This window comes from Muntiacus reevesi, chromosome 1 (genome assembly GCF_963930625.1).
Source record: "Muntiacus reevesi chromosome 1, mMunRee1.1, whole genome shotgun sequence".
In the NCBI taxonomy this organism is placed as follows: Eukaryota; Metazoa; Chordata; class Mammalia; order Artiodactyla; family Cervidae; genus Muntiacus; species Muntiacus reevesi.
In genome coordinates this window covers 114,651,772-114,670,913 of record NC_089249.1, presented here as the reverse complement: position 1 = coordinate 114,670,913, position 19,142 = coordinate 114,651,772, and the positions used below count along the sequence as shown (strand labels likewise).

The 19,142-nt window shown below is 42.6% G+C and overlaps 1 protein-coding gene across 5 annotated transcripts; it reads right to left on the bottom strand.

The window, feature by feature from the left end:
• Nucleotides 1-574: 574 nt before the first annotated feature.
• On the bottom strand, nt 575-18,205 carry LOC136163471 (golgin subfamily A member 6-like protein 22). Of its 5 annotated transcripts, none has more exons than XM_065927910.1 (16): nt 18,081-18,205; nt 12,383-12,467; nt 11,835-12,022; nt 9,485-9,572; nt 8,306-8,464; nt 7,758-7,951; nt 6,223-6,307; nt 5,728-5,883; nt 5,193-5,351; nt 4,661-4,848; nt 4,074-4,122; nt 3,543-3,701; nt 2,765-2,923; nt 2,251-2,409; nt 1,713-1,900; nt 575-783 (listed from the first exon to the last, which is right to left on the bottom strand). In XM_065927910.1, the coding sequence occupies exons 2-16, from the start codon at nt 12,426-12,428 to the stop codon at nt 727-729; spliced, it is 2,034 nt and encodes a 677-aa protein (XP_065783982.1). In that variant the 5' UTR covers nt 12,429-12,467; nt 18,081-18,205; the 3' UTR covers nt 575-726. The 5 variants fall into 5 exon arrangements, with proteins under 5 accessions (XP_065783982.1, XP_065783990.1, XP_065783996.1 ...); XM_065927918.1 differs by having other exon boundaries at nt 7,758-7,948; XM_065927924.1 differs by having other exon boundaries at nt 11,835-12,019.
• Between the last annotated feature and the right edge of the window lie 937 nt (nt 18,206-19,142).

Sequence of the window (19,142 nt, the reverse complement as noted above, 5' to 3'; positions counted from 1 at the left end):
TTAGACTATGTAGCATGCTGTTATTGTCTTCATATTTCTACCTTGATGGCACATTGTTCTAATGACTGCAGTTCTATATACTTCATTTATAGAAGAAATTATGGCTGAAAACTTCCCAAACCCTACACCCCTTCTGAATTTTCATGGCTTTTTAATGTGTTTGATCAGCTCAATTTAAAATTTACAATCAGCTTTTGTGAAATTTTAACTCAAAACACATAAAATTTACAGGTGAAGTAACACAACTGTTTTGTATAAGAAATTAGTCCTTTCCTCTCAAGAAAACAGTATACATATTCATTTGTATAATTATTCATATGTGACTTTCAGAAGCATTACTTAATAAAATTTTTCTTTTTTCAAGATATCACAAAATTGACCTTCTCTTTGTCTTCTACTCAGTTGCTTCCATTTCCACTTAGATTAACTATCCAGCCACACTAATTCTTTCCTTTGTGGGCCAAGAATTGATGCTCTATAGTAGATGATTTTCCTGTTTTTTACATTAAAACTTTAATGATAAAAGAAAAAGTACATACATAAATAAAAATAATCCAGATCAAAAAAGCACTTGTGAAAACTTTTAATATTACCAGAATTCAAAAGAAACAAACAAAATATCTGAGTAATTTGTGACCACACATGTTTTATTTTCTCCCAAACTGAGACTAAAACAAAAGGCTGTGAAGTATTTTCTTTGTCATTATCTTCCTGTGTCTATGACATTCAGTCCTTTCCAGTGTTTTCCTCATTATCCTTGTCATTATCATTGTTCACTGCAGCCTAAAAATGTATGATGTGTTAGTAAACAGAAACCTTCCCAAAATCTCAATATCTCAAAAACAAGGTTTTCCATTAACAATTTATTTTCTTTTAAAGAGTTCTTTCTTAAAGGATCATGAGAAGTTATTCTGCTCATCAGAAATATCTCCTGGTTTAGGTTTGGATAACTTACTCATACCCATCACTAGGGTTTCCCTACAGTCCTAACCAGGCATGAGGACAATTGTTATAAGACATTTCAGCCACTTTTATGCTATTTGGGTGAGGGCCTTCCTTGTGAATGGCGCAAATCTCTCCACATCTTAGAAATACTGAGAACTCCTAAGCTGATCGAGAAAACTGATATACATAATTCCAGATGGGAAAAGATAGAACTTCTCCTCTATTGAAGGCTGACTCTGGCAGTTTAAACTCACATGGAGACAGCTGCAGTCAAAATGGGAGCTGGCAGTTGCCCGTATTTCTAAGTCTGTGCATATTTGAACACTTTAGGTTGGCAAGGATCTATATTAGGGTCTTTGGATGTAGTAGCAGTCTGAAAACTGGCAGGAAGCTTAGTAAAGTGAACCAATATCTGCTTCTGAGAACATCCACTTGCCAGCCCTGGGAACCCCACTTAATATTGGCTCCAGGAAAAGTCCAGAGATCAACCAGGAATCCCTCAAAACAGCAGCACAAACCCTGGGAAAATTGTCTATAGTCTATAAATTCTTGAAAGTATCAAGGTCTTCCTGGACTCTTGACAAACTCACTATGAACAGAACTCAAGTGTCCAGACAAACCATTAAAATCCCAGGGTTTCTATGAATCTAAAGCAGTAAAGAATCATGGTGCTTCTCTCTACAACATTGCTTTAATTTTCACCCATCCCTTCCTGAGTTTCCAGGACTCTGCTCCACAGTCACTGCCCAGACCCAAACCAGACTCACCGCCAGCATCTCAATCCTCTCAATCATCTTTCTCAGAAAGTCGTCTCTTTCTCTCACCTCTTCTGTTATTTGGACTCTAAATGCCTTGAAGTCTCTTTCTTGGTATTCAAACTTTTGTTGCAATTCTTTAAGCTTTTGCTCTAAAAGCTTCTGTTCCCTCTCAGCAGCCTTTCTTTTGGCCTGCTTTTCTGCTCCAGGAAAATTATACATAGGGAAGAAAACAACAGTCAGAGGTACAATCCCCAATCCCCAACCCACCACTTTCTCAGTGACCATACTTTCTTGAAAAAAGCAGATAGGCATGTCTGAATTCACCTGTGACCACACATCAAGGGCAGGTGTGAGTGTGCTAGGACAGGTGCTGACTAGCTGGTTGGACCCACAACCATAACTGGCCTGGTGTTTTCATAGGTAATAGAATGTGTTCAGAAAAGGAAAAGAAGGGCCCTGCTTCTGAAAGTTGCTCCAGTCAGAGTTCTCAGAGAAACACTGCAGGAACCTCCCCAGCCCACTGTGAAATGAGCTCTCCCCTCAGTACCTGCTGAGGCCTTTTCACTTTCTCTCATCTCCTCTGTCATTTCAGTTCTTAATCTCTGGAAGACGCTTTCTTGGTCCTCCAAATTTTGCTGCAATTCTTCAACCTGTTTTTCAAGAGACTCCTTTTCCCTCTCAGTGGCCTCTCTTTTGATCTGCTCTTCTGCTCCAGGAAGAGTTTAGAGAAGGAAGGAAACAACAGTCAGACCTGACAGCTACAACCCCCAACCCCCAACCCTCCATATCCTCAGTAACCAAACTGTCCTGAAGAAGCAGGTAGACATTTCCACCTGTGCCTGTGACCACACATCAAGGGCAGATTTGGGAACATGCTAGGGAAGGCCCTAACTGGCTAGATGCACCTACACCCACAACTCTCCTTGGTATTTTCAGATGAAGCAGAGTGTGATCACAGAAGGAAAAGAGGCTCCTCATTTCAGTAAGTTCTTTCTGTCAGAGTCTCAGAGGACACTGCAGGAACCTCCCCACCCCACTGTGAAATGAGCTCTCCCCTGTACCTGCTGAGGCCTTTTCATTTTCTCTCATCTCCTCTGTCATTTCAGTTCTTAAGCTCTGGAAGACTCTTTCGTGGTCCTCCAAATTTTGCTGCAATTCTTCAACCTGTTTTTCAAGAAACTCCTTTTCCCTCTCAGTGGCCTCTCTTTTGATCTGCTCTTCTGCTCCAGGAAGAGTTTAGAGAAGGAAGGAAACAACAGTCAGACCTGACAGCTTCAACCCCCCAAATCCCAACCCTCCATATCCTCAGGGACCAAACTGTCCCAAAGAAGTAAGTAGACATGTCCACATACACCTGTTGCTGCTGCTGCTGCTGCTAAGTCGCTTCATTCGTGTCCAACTCTGTGCGACCCCATAGACGGCAGGCCACCAGGCTCCTCTGTCCCTGGGATTCTCCAGGCAAGAGCACTGGAGTGGGCTGCCATTTCCTTCTCCGATGCAAGCATGCATGCATGCTAAGTTGCTGCAGTCATGTCCGACTCTGTGCGATCCTGTGGACAGCAGCCCACCAGGCTCCTCTGCCCACAGGATTCTCTAGGCAAGAGTACTGAAGTGGGTTGCCATTTCCCCCTCCACACCACATACACCTAGGATCATGCTAAGAAAGGCCCTGACTGGCGGGCTGCACCTACAACCACAGCTCTGTTATTTTCAGATGAAGCAGTATGTGTCCACAGGAGGTGGGGAAGCTCCCTGTTTCAGGAAGTTCCTCCTGTCTGAGTCTCAGGGGGCGCTGCAGGAACATCCCCACCCCGCTGCGAAATGAGCCCTCCCCTGTACCTGCTGAGGCTTTCTTTCTTTCATTCAACTTCTCTGTCATTTTGACTCTTAATACTTCAAAGACTCTTTCTTGGTTCTCCGATTTTTGCTGCAATTCCTTAACCTTTTGTGCAAGAGGCTCATTTTCCCTTTCAGTTGCCTCTCTTTTGGCCTGCTCTTCTGCTCCAGGAAGATTTTAGAAAAGGAAGAGAACAACAGTCAACCCCGAGAGGTACAGCCCTCCACTCTGTCAGTGACCAAACTCTCATGTAAAAGGAGATGGACATGTCTAAATACACCTGTGACCACACACAAGGGCAGGGATGGAAATCTTCTAGGAAAGGCCCTGACTGAGTGATTGGACCGACAACCACAATTAGCCTTGTTTTTTCAGATGAAGCAGAGTGCATTCCCAGAAGGAGAGCGCCCAGCTTCTGGAATTTCCTCCTGTCAGAGTCTGAGAGGGCACTGCAGAAACCTTCCCACCCCACTGTGAGCTAAGCTCTCCTCTCTACCTGCTGGGTTTCTTTCCTGCATCACAAAGGAGCTCACCTTTCTTCATGTCGTGTTCCTCTAGTTTTTCTGGTAACCTCAGTAAGCGCTGGAGATCAGAAAGAGGCAAAAACATGTCAGGCAGGTCTAACCTGTGCTGAACTTCCACTGAAATATTCTGAGAAATCAACTCCTCTGAGTAACATTCCTATGTTGCTTCACATTTTTCATAGGCTGTATTTTACTGCTTGCAACCCTTCTGGTACCATCTGACCTCAGATAATATGTACAAATTTTCTAATTTTACACCACACTCTTCTTCCAGGAACATTCCATAAAGCACATTCCCCCAAGTGAAATCACTGTACATACGTTGGTAAATTTGTATCAATGATATTATACATTTTCAATATTTGAAATTTATGGTTTGTGAATTATAACTCAATAAAACTGTGTAAGAACTTGAAACTTGAAGTTTAACTTAAATTGTTAAGGAATCTTGTTTAAAACTCAGGGCTTCCAATGAATTAGAAGCAGTGAAGAACAATAGTGCTTCTCCCTATGACATTGCTTTATTTTTCACCCATCCCTTCCTGAGGGTTCAGGCTTTGTTCCAAAGTCACTGCCCAGACCCAGACCAGACATACTTCCAGTATCTGAATCCTCTCATTCATCTTTCTCAGAAGGTCATCTTTTTCTCTCATCTCCTTTGTGAGTATGACTATAAATCTCTCAAAGGTTCTTTCTTGGTCCTCCAACTTTTGCTGCAATTCTTTAACCTTTTGCTCAAGAAGCTTCTTTTGCCACATAGCAATCTTCCATTGGACCAGCATTTCTGCTCCCGGAAGATTTTAGAGAGAGAAGAAAATAGCAGTCAGCACTGAGAGCTACAAGCCCACAACCAACAACCCTTGCTTTCTGAGTAATCAGCCTGTCTGGGCAAAGCAGATGGACATGTCTAATTCACCTGTAACCACACATGGGGGCAGGTGTTAGAGTGAACTAGGAATGGGGATGACTGGTTGGATCTCTAGCCACAGCTCGCCTTGTTATTTTCAGATGGAGCAAAGTGTGTTCACAGAAGAGGAAGCTCCTATTTCTGGAAGTTCCTCCTGTCGGAGTCATGGAGGGCACTGCAGGAACCTCCCCACCCTACCGTGAGCTGAGTCCACCCTATACCTGCTGATGTCTTTTCTCTTTCTCTTCGCTTCTTTGTCTTTTTGACTCTAAATTCCTCAGAGACCCTTTCTTGGTCCTCCAGCTGTTCCTGCAGCTCTTTAACCTTTTGCTCAAGAAGCTCCTTTTCCCTCTCAGCTGCCTCTCTCTTGGCTCGCTCTTCTGTTCCAGGAAGATGTTAGAGAGAGGAGGAAACAACAGTTAGACCTGAGAGTTGTAACACTTCACACACCACACCCCTCCGCCCACAACCGTCCAATTTCTCAGTGATCAAACTGTCGTGAAAAAGCAGATGGAAATGTCTGGATTCACTAGTGTTCACACACCAAGGGCAGGGTGGAGAATCTCCTAGGAAAATCCCTGACTGTCAGGCTGGACCTGCAGCCACAACCAGCATTGTTATTTTCTGTTATTTTCTGATATAACAGAGTGTGTTCACACAGGGCAGAAAGCTCCCTGCTTCTGGAAGTCCCTCCCATCAGACTCCTAGAGGGCAGGAACCTCCCCACCGCATTGTGTGCTGAGCCCATTCGTGTACCTGCTGAAATCTTTTGTCTTTTTCCTATTTCCTCTATCATTTTGCCTCCAAATTCTTCAAAGTCTTTTTTTTGGTCCTCCACCTTTTGATGTATCTCCTTATACTTTTGCTCAAGAAGCTCCTTTTCCCTCTCAGATGGCTCTCCTTCAGGGCATTCTGCTCATCCAAGAAGATTTTAGAGAGGAAAGAAAACAACAGTCAGCCCTGAGAGGTACAACCTCCTCTACCCACTAAACCTTCACTTTCCATTGACCAAACTATTGTGAAAAAAGGAGATGGCCATGGCTATATTCACCTGTGACTACATATCAAGGGGAAGTTTAGGAATGTGCAGATTTGGGAATGACTGGTTGGCTGGACCTAAAACCACAGCCACCTTATTTTCAGATGAAGCACAGCATGTTCACAGAAGTTCCAGAAGTTCATCCTGTCAGAGTGCTCAGAGGGCACGGCAGGAACCTCCCCACCCATGGTGAGCAGAGCCCTCCCGTGTACCTGCTAAGATCTTGGCTGCGTCACAAAGGAGCTCATCTGTCTTCTTGCAGCATTCCCCTAGCTCGTCCTTTATCATCCCCAAGATCTGGAGACACAGAGTGGCAGACATGTCATGCTGGTCAAACCTGAACTCCCCGTTGATCTATTCTGAGAAAAGAACTATTCTCAATAACATTACCTGGTTGTGTTCAACTGCCTACAAGTTTCCAAAATCCTGCCTACCTCACTAACTCTCCAGCCTCCTCTGCTAGTGTTGCTTCCACCATCCATGAAGGTTCCACTAGTCAGAAAAATGTGCAGTTTTACAAATACAAAACCTTGGTCCCCTTCATATTTTCTGTATGCTGTTTTTCCTGCTTCTGGCTCTTCAGATAATATTCTACCATAGACAATATGTACAAATTTTTCAAAATTTACATCACACACCTTTTCTGGGAAGATTCACTAAACCACCTTCCCTATATGAAATCACTGCACTTTTATGTGCATAAATTTGTATCAATTATACATGTACATCTAATTAAACATAATTGTACATTTAAATCCCTGAAATTTATGGCTTGTGAATTACATCTCAAAGAAACTGTTTAAATAAACTTGAATCTCTGCATCTCAGAAAAAAAAAGGTGCTGAAATACTGTAAAACATACCAGTAAGTATCTTTATTCTTTGAGTTTCCAGGTGAAATGCAGGGGTTTTTAATATAGTGTCTATAGTTCCTCACAGCAGTAGCTTCCTCAGATTCTATCTATGGTGTATGAATAACAGTAATACAACTAAAAGCATAATAAAGATAAAGAAAGCTTTGGTAGGAGAAGCTCTGCAGAGGAGCTTGATTTGCTCTGAATGGGAATGAGTGCACAGTAAAAGTAACAATCTCAAAATAACTTGTCTTTTCTAAGCATATAAGGAAATTATGCAAGTGTTTAGTCAAGGAAGATATCTGTACTGACGTTGTTTCAGAGGTCAGACAGATGTCCAGAGAAAGTGCTTCAGTTTGGAATAGAATATTATTTTCTATTAGAACTCTTTCAGAGAAATTGGGATCCCCCTACTATGAATAGCACTAAATCTGTGGCCAATAAGTTAGCCTTTAAGTAGTGAGGGCAACGGGAAGAATCAACTATTAAGAAAAATGACACAAAAAGAAAAATGACGAGGTACTGCTTCAGTAATTTATCCTGCTTGCATTAAACATACTCAGAATGTCTACTTGTTAAATCTGGCAACCCCATTTAATACTGATTCCATGAGATCAACCAGGAATCTCTCAAAACAGCAGCACAAGGCTTGGAAAAGTTATTTATGTTCTACAAATGTTTGGAGATACCAAGGTTCTCCTGGGCTCTTCAAAAACTATGAACTGAACTCAAAAGCCTGGATATAAACCATTAAAATCTCAGAGCTTCTAGTGAATTGAAAGCAATAAAGGGGAATAGTGCTTCTCTCTGTGACTGTGCTTTAATTTCCACCCACCATTTCCCGAGGTTCCAATACTTTTTCCACAGTCACTGCCCAGACCCATACTAGATTACCTCCAACATCTCACACCTCTCGTTTATCCTTCTCAGAAGGTTTTCTCTTTCTCTCATCTTCTTTGTCATTTGGAGTCTAACTCCCTTCAAGAAGACACTTTGGTCACCCTCCATCTTTGACTGTGATGATTTAACCTTTTGTTCAAGAGGTTCCTTTTCCCTCTCAGTTGCCTCTCCTCTGGCCCACTCTTCTGCTTCAGGAAGGATTTAGAGGAGGAAGAAAACAACAGTCAGATCTGAGACCTACCCCCTCCAGAACCCAACCCTCCTTTCTCAGTGACCAAACTGTAGAAGAAGCAGGTGGACACATAAAACATTTCAAGTCTCTTGTGACCACACATTAAGGGCAGTTTGGGGAGTGTGCTAGGAAAGGCCCTGGCACCCTGGTTGGACCTATATCATCTTACCTTGTTGTTTTCAGATATAGCTTAGAGTGTGTGCAGAGAAGGAGAAGAGGACCCCTGCTTTTGGAAATTCCTCCTGTAGCAGTCTCACAGGGCACTGCAAGAACCTCCCCACCTCACTGTGAGCAGAACTCTCCCCTGTACCTGCTGAGGTCTTCTCTCTTTCTCTTATCTCCTTTCTCATTCTGGCTCTTAATCTCTCCAAAACTCTCTTTTGGTTCTCCAACTTTCGCTGCAGCTCTTGAACCTTTAGCTCAGAAGGGTCTTTTTCCCTCTCATTTGCCTCTCTTTTGATCTGCTCCTCTGTTCCAGGAAGATTTTTAGAGAAGAAAGGAAACAACAGTCAACTCTGAGAGCTTCAACCTCTCATCCCCCAAACCTCCACATTCAGTGACCAAACCGTCTGAAAAAAGCAGATGGACATGTTTGAATTCACCTGCGACCACACGTAAGGGCAGGTATGAAAACATGCTAGGAAAGGCCATGACTGGCTGGTTAGACCTACAACCACAACTCTCCTTGTTATTTCAGATGTAGCAGAGTGAGTTCACAAGAGGTGAGGAAGCTCATCCTTCTGGAAGTTCTCCTGTCAGAGTCTCAGAGGGCACTGCAGGAACCTCCCCTCTCTACTGTGAGGAGAGCCCACCTTCTACCTGCTGAGGTCTTTTCTGAATCATGAAGGAGCTTTCTTTTTTCCAAATTTTAATCAACATTTTGTTATTTTTTTTAAAAGCAACTTTTATTAATTAAAATGTCATTAGCAGTGGCTCAGTATATAAAGTTAATTTCTTTAATATAGCTATTTGTCATTTATAAATCCCCAGCTTTTTTTTTTCACTTATTTTTATTAGTTGGAGGCTAATTACTTTACAATATTGTAGTGGTTTTTGCCATACATTGACACAAATCAGCCATGGATTTACATGTGTTCCCCATCCCGATCCCCCCTCCCGCCTCCCTCCCCATCTCAACCCTCTGGGTCTTCCCAGTGCACCAGCCCTGAGCACTTGTCTCATGCATCCAACCTGGGCTGGTGATCTGTTTCACGCTTTATAGTATACTTGTTTCAATGCTATTCTCTCAGAACATCCCACCCTCGCCTTCTCCCACAGAGTCCCAAAATCTGTTCTGCACATCTGTGTCTCTTTTTCTGTTTTGCATATAGGGTTATCATTACCATCTTTTTAAATTCCATATATATGTGTTAGTATACTATATTGGTCTTTATCTTTCTGGCTTACTTCAAGAAAATTGTTTTAGAATGTTGTCTTGGTTTCTGCCATACAACATGAATTGGTCATAATTATCTACATACATACATACCTATATCCACTCTTTCTTGAGCCTCTCTCCACTCCTCACCTTTCTTCATGTAGCATTCCTCTTGTTCTTTCTTTATCTTTCTTAAGATCTGGAGACACAAAGCGGTAAAGCCATGTCAGGCAGGTCAAACTTAAACTTCCACTGAAACATTCTGAGAAATGAACTGCTTCAAGCAACACTTCCTGGTTGCTTCTCACTGCCTACAGGTAAATTTTCCAGATCCCACCTACCTGGCTACCCCTGCAGCCTCCTCACCATGTTGCTTCCCCCTCAGCATGTTAGCTTCCACCCATCAGAAGAACGTGCAGTTTTATAAGTATGCAAATTTGGGGACTTTTATATTTTTCATATGCTGTTTTTTCTGCTTTTGACTCTTCTGATAACATACCACCTTGAATAAGCTGTACCAGTTTTTCAAAATTTACATCATATGCCTCTTTCAGGAAGATTTCAGAGAAAACCTTCCCCATGTGAAGTCAGTGTGCATTCACATGAGTAATTCATATCAATCATGTATTCTTAATAAATGAAATTTATATTGATAGGTTTTTTTTATATTGATAGTTTTTAAATTCTCTCTCAATAAAACTGTTTAAGAAAACTTGAATTACTCCATCTGGGAAAATAGTCTCTTTATGGCTACTCAGTTCAGTTCAGTTCAATTCAGTCGCTCAGTGATGTCCGACTCTTTGCGACCCCATGAATCACAGCACGCCCGGCCTCCCTGTCCATCACCAACTCCTGGAGTTTACTCAAACTCATGCCCATCGAGTTGGTGATAAGTGCCAACTCCTTGAGCCATGTTTGCAAGATGTTTAATTTATATTATATAATCTCTATGGGTCCTTGCAGTTGTAGCATCCTGAGATTCTATCTACAGGATACAGTTAACAGTAATACAACTAAAAGCAAAGTAAAGATGAAGAATGATCTGGTAAGAGATCTTCCCAGAGGAACTTGGTTTACTGTGAATATAGAGAATGTACAGAAAAGACAACAAGCTAAAAATAAGCTAGATGTGTTCCAAGTAGATAAGGAAACCTGGGGCATGTTCTGTCAAGGACATCTGAGTGTCTTTGCTCTGCTTCAGAGATCAGACAGTTTTCCAGAAAAAGTACCTGAGTTTGGAACAGGAGGAGATCACTTGGAGTAATATAGTGATTTAGACTCTCTTAAAGGAATCAAGATCCTGCTACTGTGATGGTGGTTTAGTCACTAAGTTGTGTCCAACTCTTGCGAACCCATGAAGTGTATAGCCCGCCAGGCTCCCCTGTCCATGGGGTTTCTCAGGCAAGAACACTGGACCGGGTTGACCTTCCCAACCCAGGGATTGAATCCAAGTCTCCGCATTGCAAGCAGATTCTTTACCACTGAGCCATCAGGGTTTGAATAGTAGTAAATCTGTAGCCAATAAGATGGCATTGAGGTAGAGTGGGTGACATGAAGAATCAACTATTAAGACAAATTACATGTACTGCTCCAGTAACATCTCCTGCATCTAGTAGATACACTCAGAATAACCACCTGATAACCCTGGGAATCCTAGTTAATACTGACTCCATGAGATCATCCAGGAATCCCTCAAAACAGCAACACAAGCTCTGGGAAAGTTTTTATTTTTAAACTAATTTATTTATTTTAATTGGAGGCTAATTACTTTACAGTATCTGGTGGTTTTTGCCATACACTGACATGAATCAGCCATGGGCATACATGTATCCCCCATCCTGAACTCTCCTCGAATCTCCCTCCCCATCCCATTCCTCAGGGTTGTGCACTGGCTTTGAGCACCCTGTTTCATGCATCGAACTTGGACTGGTGGTCTATTTCACATATGGTAATATACATGTTTCAATGCTATTCTCTCAAATCATGGGAAAGTTATTTATAAATGCATGGAGGTTCCAAGGTCCTCCTGGAATCTTCAGAAGCTCACTGTGATAAGAACCCAAATGCTTGGATTTAAGCCATTAAAAGGGCTTCCCTGGTGGCTCAATGGTAAAGAATCCACCTGCCAATGCAGGAGACACAGGTTTGACCCATGGGTTGGGAAGATCCCCTGGAGAAGGAAATGGCAACCCACTCCAGTATTCTATCCTGGAGAATTCCATGCACAGAGGAGACTGACAGGGTACTGTAGCCTGGAGGCTACAGTCCAGGGGATTGCAAGGAGTCAGACACAATTTAGCAACTAAATAAATAACCATTAAAAACTCAGAGCTTCTAATGAGTCAAAAGCAGTCAAGGACCATGGTGCTTCTCTCTATGACTTTGCTTTAATTTCCACCCATCCCTTCCTGGGGTTTGAGGACTTTTTCTACCATCACTGCCCAGACCCACACCAAGTTACCTCCAGCATCTCAATCCTCTTGTTCATCCTTCTCAGAAGGTTGTCTCTTTCTCTCATCTCGCCTGTGATTTTGACTCTAAATATCTTGAAGGCTCTTCCTTGGCTCTCTAACATTTGTAGCAGCTCTTTAACCTTTTGCTCAAGAGAATCCTTTTCCCTCTTAGCTGCTTCTCTTTTGTACTGCTCTGCTGCTCCAGGAAGATGTTAGAGAAGGGAGAAAACAAAAGTCAGTCCTAAGAGCTACAACCTCTCATCCCTCAAACCTCCACCTTCTCAGTGACCAGATTGTCTTGAAAAAGCAAATGGACATGTCTGACTTCACCTGTGACTGTACATCAAGGGCAGGTTTGGAAATGTGCTAGGAAAGATTCTGACTGGCTGCCTGGACCTACAACCACAACTCTCTTTGTTATTGTGAGATGAAACAGAGTGTGTTTATAGGAGGAGAAGTTCCCTGCTTCTGGAAGTTCCTCCTGTCAGAGTCTCAGGGGCCACTGCAGCAGAACTGTGAGCAGAACGCCACCCCACTGCAGAACCCTCCCCTGTACCTGCTGAGGTCTTTTCTGTATCATGAAGGATCCCATCTTTATTCATTCAGCTTTCTTCTAATTCTTCTTTTATCTTCTTTTAGCCCTGGAGACAGAAAGGGGCAAAGACATGTCAAGCAGGTCATATCTAGAATTCCATTAAAGTATTCTGGCAAGTGAACTGTTCTGAATAACATTTGCTGGTTGCTTCTAACTGCCTACAAATGCAATTTCCAAGATTCTGCCTACCTCGATACCCCTGCACCTCCTTGCCAGTGTTGCCTCCCCTCAACTCCACCAAACCACATGCTAGCTTCCACTAGTCAGAAGAATGTGCAGGTTTACAAATAGGTAACTATAAGCCCTTTAATATTTTTCACAATCTTTTTTCTGTTTGTGGTTCTTCTGGAGACATTCCACCCTGGATAGTATGTAAAAATATTTCACAATTTACACCCCACACATCTTTCAGGAAGCTTTCTGAAAACACCTTCTCCATGTGAAATCACTGTACATTTATCCTGGTACATATGTTCAGTTCAGTTCGGTCACACAGTCATGTCTGACTCTTTGTGAACCCATGGACAACACCATGCCAGACTTCCCTGTCAATCACCAACTCCCAGAGCTTATGCAAACTCATGTCCCATCAAGTCAGTGATGCTACCCAACCAACTCATCCTCTGTCATCCCCTTCTCCTCCCGCCTTCAATCTTTCCCAACATCAGGGTCTTTTCCAATGAGTCAGTTCTTCGTATCAGGTGACCAAAGTATTGGAGTTTCAGCTTCAGTATCAGTCCTTCCAATGAATATTCAGGACGGATTTCCTTTAGGATGGACTGGTTTGATCTCCTTGCAGTCCAAGGGACTCTCAAGAGTCTTCTCCAACACCACAGTTCAAAAGCATCAATTCTCCAGCACTCAGCTTTCCTTATGGTCCAAACTCACATCTATATGTGACTATTGGAAAAACCATAGCTTCGACTAGACGGACCTTTGTTGGCAAAGTAATGTCTCTGCTTTTTAATACGCTGTCTAGGTTGGTCTTAGCTTTTCTTCCAAGGAGCAACCATCTTTTAATTTCATGGCTGCAGTCACCACCTGCAGTGATTTTCGAGCCCAAGAAAATAAAGTCTCACTGTTTCCATTGTTTCCCCACCCCATCTATTTGCCATGAAGTAATGGGACCAGATGCCATTATCTTAGTTTTCTGAACGTTGAACTTTAAGCCAACTTTTTTACTCTCCTCTTTCACTTTCATCAAGAGGCTTTTTAGTTTTTCTTTGCTTTCTGCCATAAGGATGGTGTCATCTGCATATCTGAGGTTATTCATATTTCTCCCAGCAATCTTGATTCCAGCTTGGGCTTTATCCAGCCCAGCATTTCGCATGATGTACTCTACATATAAGTTAGATAAGCAGGATGACAATACGCAGCCTTGATGTACTCCTTTCCCAATTTGGTACATATGTATCAACTGTAAATTTTAAATGCATTAAATTTATGGTGTTTGTTTTATATCTCAATAAAACTGTTTAAGGGAACTTGAATTACTCCCACCTCAGAAAAAGAAACTGAAATACTCTAAGACTACTAGTAAGTTTCTAAGTCCCCTGAGTCTTCTGTGTGAAATGTTGGTTTGTATTTTGGCTGCTCACAGTTGTAGCATCCTGAGATTTTTCATATGTTGGTTCATCACAGTTGCAGCATCCTGAGATTCAATATATAGGACATGATTTATAGTATTACCACTAAAAGCAAAGTAAAGAAATATCTGGTAAGGGAATCTTCCCAGAGAAACTTGGATTACAATGAATGGGAGAGAGTACGCAGTAAAAGCAACAAGCTCAAAATAACTTAAGTGTGTTTATAATTTTCAGTCAAGGAGGACATCTGAGTTCTGTACTGATTTTGCTTCAGTGGTCAGACGGATTTCCAGGAAAATTTCCTGACTTTGGGAAAGTGTGAGTGTTAGTTGCTCAGTTGTTTCCAACTCTTTGCGATCCCATGGACTGTACACATCCAGGCTCCTCTGTCCATGTCTTATCAGTATTCCAGGCAAGAATACTGGAGTGGGTTGCCATTCCCTTCTCCAAGAGATCTTCCCAATCCAGGGATCGAACCCACGTCTCCTGCATTGCAGGTGGATTCTTTACCTTCTGAGCCACCAAGGAAGCCCTGAGCTTGGGAGAGGAGGACATAAATTGGAGTAATATAATCTATTAGAACACTCTTGCTCAAAAGAATCAGAATCTTTCTACCATGAACAGTAGTAAACCTGTGGACAAAAATGTGGCTTCAAGGTATCAGAGGTAACATGAAGAATCAACCATTAAGACAAATTATCATGTACTGCTTCAATGACTCTGGTTTGTCATATTTGATGGAGTAGTCCATTGTTGTTATTTAGTCACTAAGTTGCGTCCAACTCTCTTGTGACCGCCTGGACTGTAGCCTACCAGGCTCCTCTGTCCATGGGATTTTCCAGTCAAGAATACTGGAGTGGGTTGCTATGCACTCCTCCAGGGGATCTTTCTGACCCAGGGCTTTGAACCTGTGTCTCCTACACTGGCAGATGGGTTCTTTACCACTGAGCAATCAGGGAAGCCTAGTGCACTCCATTACATCTTATCTGTAGGCCATCTTTGACAGTGCCAGGACCATTTTTGTGGAAACCTCCCTCTGCATAGCTGCTCAGTTTCCACACTAGGACAGAGCTTCTCCAAATAAGGAACTGCCCATTGTTGAAGGCATCCAGGAAGGTCACCACAAGCATTCACAGTACTGGATAAGTCAGGAAATTTAGGGGAGCTATGATAAATGATCAATAATTCTGAAACTACAAATCTACAAATTTGTACAAAACTACAAATCTAAATGATTTTTTTTATCACTCATCATATCCATGTAGTATCAACATGAATGTGAGCTAACTCCAGGAGATAGGAGAGGACAGAGGAGCCTGGTGTGCTGCAGTCCATGGGGTCACAATGAGTCAGACATTACTTAGCAACCAAATAACAAGTAGGAAAATCTTCATAAGCCACATCTCCTGCTACTAAATTAGTTATTTCCTTTCTATTAATCTTTATGGATCTCCAAGTCACGGCATTTTAAAAATGAAAGTATCTTTTTTCAGGTAACATACTTTGGTGTATTCTGGAAGAAGAATTCCCCAGGAAAACATATTAAAAATAAAACAGATCAGTGAAGCCAATGCTGAGGGAGGACCTGGGACTAGGGTGACCTTGGGAACACAATCCATGAAATGTTAAGACACAGATTTCATCCATCTCTTCTGTTTCCTGGTCTTAGATGTTGAAAATAGCTATAGAATTAGTGATAGGGATAGCAAGTATTCATCAAAATCTGAGATGATTGACAATTCCAGTTTGACATGTGACAAATCAATGAAATACAATATCTTTAGAACCATTTATACTATTTAAGAGATTGAATGAGTTTAGGTTCCAAAAGGGAAACAGTGTTTGTTTCTTTTCTTTTTTAGAAGTCATCAAAATCCTTTTGGCCACACAGTTTAACAATCACCCTCTGTGTAGGGAAATTGAGTCATTGGAAAATTGGTTTTGTTTTTCCAAATAGAAATGTGTATCAACATCAAGAAAAAGATGTGTGTTAAAAAAAAGAAAAGAAAAGGATGTGTGTAATAAACCAATAAAAAGTATATCTTAATTAAAAAGTCAGTGAAGAATATCTGATCTTCAGTGAAGTATAACTGTTCAAAAATATCCATGTAAAAAGACTCAGAACTGAACTCTTCCCTCAGGAGGGTCTGTACAACCCTTGGACATGTCTACCACAGGACTACATTAAGGAAGAAAAAAGCACTGCTGATTTCCCAGAAGTGTTGAGTTGGTCCTTCCCAATTTTCAGAAAGTATCCAGAAATAAGCAGCCCCCTGGGGTGTCAGAGGCCACTTGGGCCAGAGCAATGAATGGCGTACAACCAAGGCCAGGAGGCAACATGCTTGTTTCCCAACTTTTAAGGGTGTGACTGGGGGTAAAATGAGGCTGCCATGTTTAGGCTGCCTATTTGCTTTGTGTGTATCATTTTTTTCCTTATTCAATAAATAAAACCAGCCAGAACTGTCTGACTCAAGTATGGCCTCAGTCTTCACTCAAAAAAAAAAAGAAAAGTGCAGGCGGTGAATCTAGTGTGGAGCCCTGTTGAGAAGCAGCGACGAGTCTCTCAATGCATATGCAAGTGAGGAAACGAGGTCACGGGTGGAGAAAATGTGTCCTTCCCCTAACCCCTCTCCAAAGAACCAGGAGAAGATCCTAATCTCTCATCTCTCCAGGCAGGGTTCTTTCCACACCATGGGCTGGTGTCCTGGCTATGTGACAGCATATGAGGCTGTCAGCTCCCAGCTACCACTGGTGCAAATGGAAAAGCTGAGTTTTCCCAGAACTAAAGCTAGCGTCTGAATCCTACAGTCAAGACCATCAGGCTTTATTCTCCCTCAAGTCTCCATTCCTCACATACCATTTTGAATCAGAAATTAAGAGTTCTGATCTCAAGACTAATTTATATGCAAAAGAAACTCGACAGATTAACATTTCTTCTTCACAGCTCTTCAGATCAGTGAGTTCCAGAAAAAGCTCCCAGTTGTTTACCAGTCATCCTTGCTCTTTTTTCCTCCCACTTTTCTGCAACTATTTTATGGAAAGTGTTAGTTGCTCAGTCTTGCCTGACCTGCAGCCCCATGGACTGTAGCCTACCAGGCTCCTCTGTCCCTGGAATTCTCCAAGCAAGAATACTGGAGAGGGTAGACATTCTTTTCTGCATGGGGATCTTCCCGCCTCAGGGAACAAACTCAGGTCTCCTGTATTGCAGGCAGATTCTTTACGTTCTGAGCCGTTTTACAGAAGTTGAAAAGAAACTGAGACATGCTTTTCATTCTCACAAAGGGAATAGAACAAGAAACTGAAAATAACGTTTGTGTTTCTGTCTTGCTTTGTTTTTGGTAAGGACGACACATTTGGAAAAATAGGCTTAGACCTTATGGTTTATTTTAAGGGAAAGTGTGAGAATGAATTATTTCACATAAATTCAACTCTGCTGAATTTTTGGAATATTACACATGGTTAATGTGTAATAAGAATTTTTAAAAATAAACTTGTATGTTGCTGCTGCTGCTAAGTCGCTTCAGTCGTGTCCGACTCTGTGCGACCCCATAGAAGGCAGCCCACCAGGTTCCCCTTCCCCTGGACTCACCAGGCAAGAACACTGGAGTGGGTTGTCATTTCCTTCTCCAATGCATGAAAGTGAAAACTGAAAGTGAAGTCGCTCAGGCCTGTCGGACTCTTAGCGACCCCATGGACTGCAGCCTACCAGGCTCCTCCGTGTGTTGAGGACCTTCTTTTCTGTTTTTCCTCTACCGGCAGGGTAGTCAGGGGGTGTGTGATGGCGAGGAGGAGGGGGGAGGGAGCAACCCCACTCAGCTCCGCTTTTAGGAGGCGGGATTTAGTCCCTCAGTCCTATAAAGGACCTCAGCCCCCTTTTCCGAAGGTGAGACGGGGAGGATTCCTCCTCCCAAGCGAGGCTCTTTGCCGCAGCCCGGGACTGAGTCCCCGGCAGGAGCAGCGGCCCTCACACCCTCTCGCCCAGGCAGCTGGCAGCCTCCCCTCCCGCAGTGTGCGGTCTACGCCAGGGGATCCACTGTTGTTAGCTAACAAAAATGTGCTAGGAAGAAACTTACTTGGCGCAGCGGGGGTCAAATTCCCAGCTGCCTTGGTTCTTCCCTGGGGCTCCCCTTGAGTCTGGTTCCTCCGGAAACCTGCTCTGCTCTCTAAAAGTTGAAAGGCGAGCAGGTTTTCACAGCCATCTGTTATGGGTGAGGCTTATGAGTAATGAAACCGAAAGGACACATGCAGTATCCTAAGGATAATTGCTACAGGTTTTTTTCTTTCCTAACCGAGGCTGGAGACTCAGAATGTGGCCAAAATCCAGGCAGCTCCCTCCTCCACAGTTGTCTTCGGTGTCCTTACCCCACAGTGGGAACAGAGCAGCCGCCGATGTGATTGTTTCTCAGGGGTAATTTGGGGAAGGCAATAGAGGGGTTTTGGGGTTTTAATTTTTTACTTTGAATCTTTTTTTTCCCCCCTCTCTCTCTTTTAAAAGTACCCTTGTTATTAATTGGGCTTCCCTGGTGGCTCAGCTGGTAAAGAATCCGCCTGCAATGCAGGAGACCTGGGTTGGATCCCTGGGTGGGGAAGATCCTCTGGATAAGGGAAAGGCTACCCATTCCAGTATTCTTGCCTGGAGAATTCCATGGACAGAGGAGCCTGGCGGGGTATGGTCCATGGGGTCACAGAATTAAACCCAACTGAGTGGCTAGCACTTTCACTTTTCATAGCTTCACTGAGAAGGTATCATTTCTGTTGGATCTTAAAAAGTGATTCAGTCTTTTTAAAAAGGTAACTGGAAGAAATAGATTTTAAAGCAAATGAAGGCAGTGAGCAGATGTACAAAAGTAGGGGCTAATCAGCCCCTATGTAATCAGGTCCATGTAACCAGTGTAACAGACTCACTGAGAATAAAGTTGAAAGACTTGGTTCATAGACTGTATTCTGCAGACAGACAGAGACTTTGAAGGTTACTAGTCATGCTGAGTCATGTTTGAGCTCCCTCTCTCTGATGGCAGAAAGAGAGAACAAAGGGAGGACACTGGAGATGGAGATGGTTTGGGAGGATGGTTTTATAACTTAGAAGACATATTACAGTCCCACCACTCTAGGTTCCAGAGATTCATTCAGAATTT

Coding starts and splice junctions, on each gene's coding strand:
- LOC136163471 (XM_065927910.1), bottom strand. CDS start 12,428: ATGAATAAAGATGGGATCCTTCATGATACAGAAAAGACCTCAGCAG. Junction 7,952..8,305: donor AAGAGAGAAGACCTCAGCAG/GTACAGGGGAGA, acceptor TCCTTCCTGAAG/CAGAAGAGTGGGCCAGAGGA. Junction 3,702..4,073: donor GGAACACGACATGAAGAAAG/GTGAGCTCCTTT, acceptor TTCCTGGAGCAG/AAGAGCAGGCCAAAAGAGAG.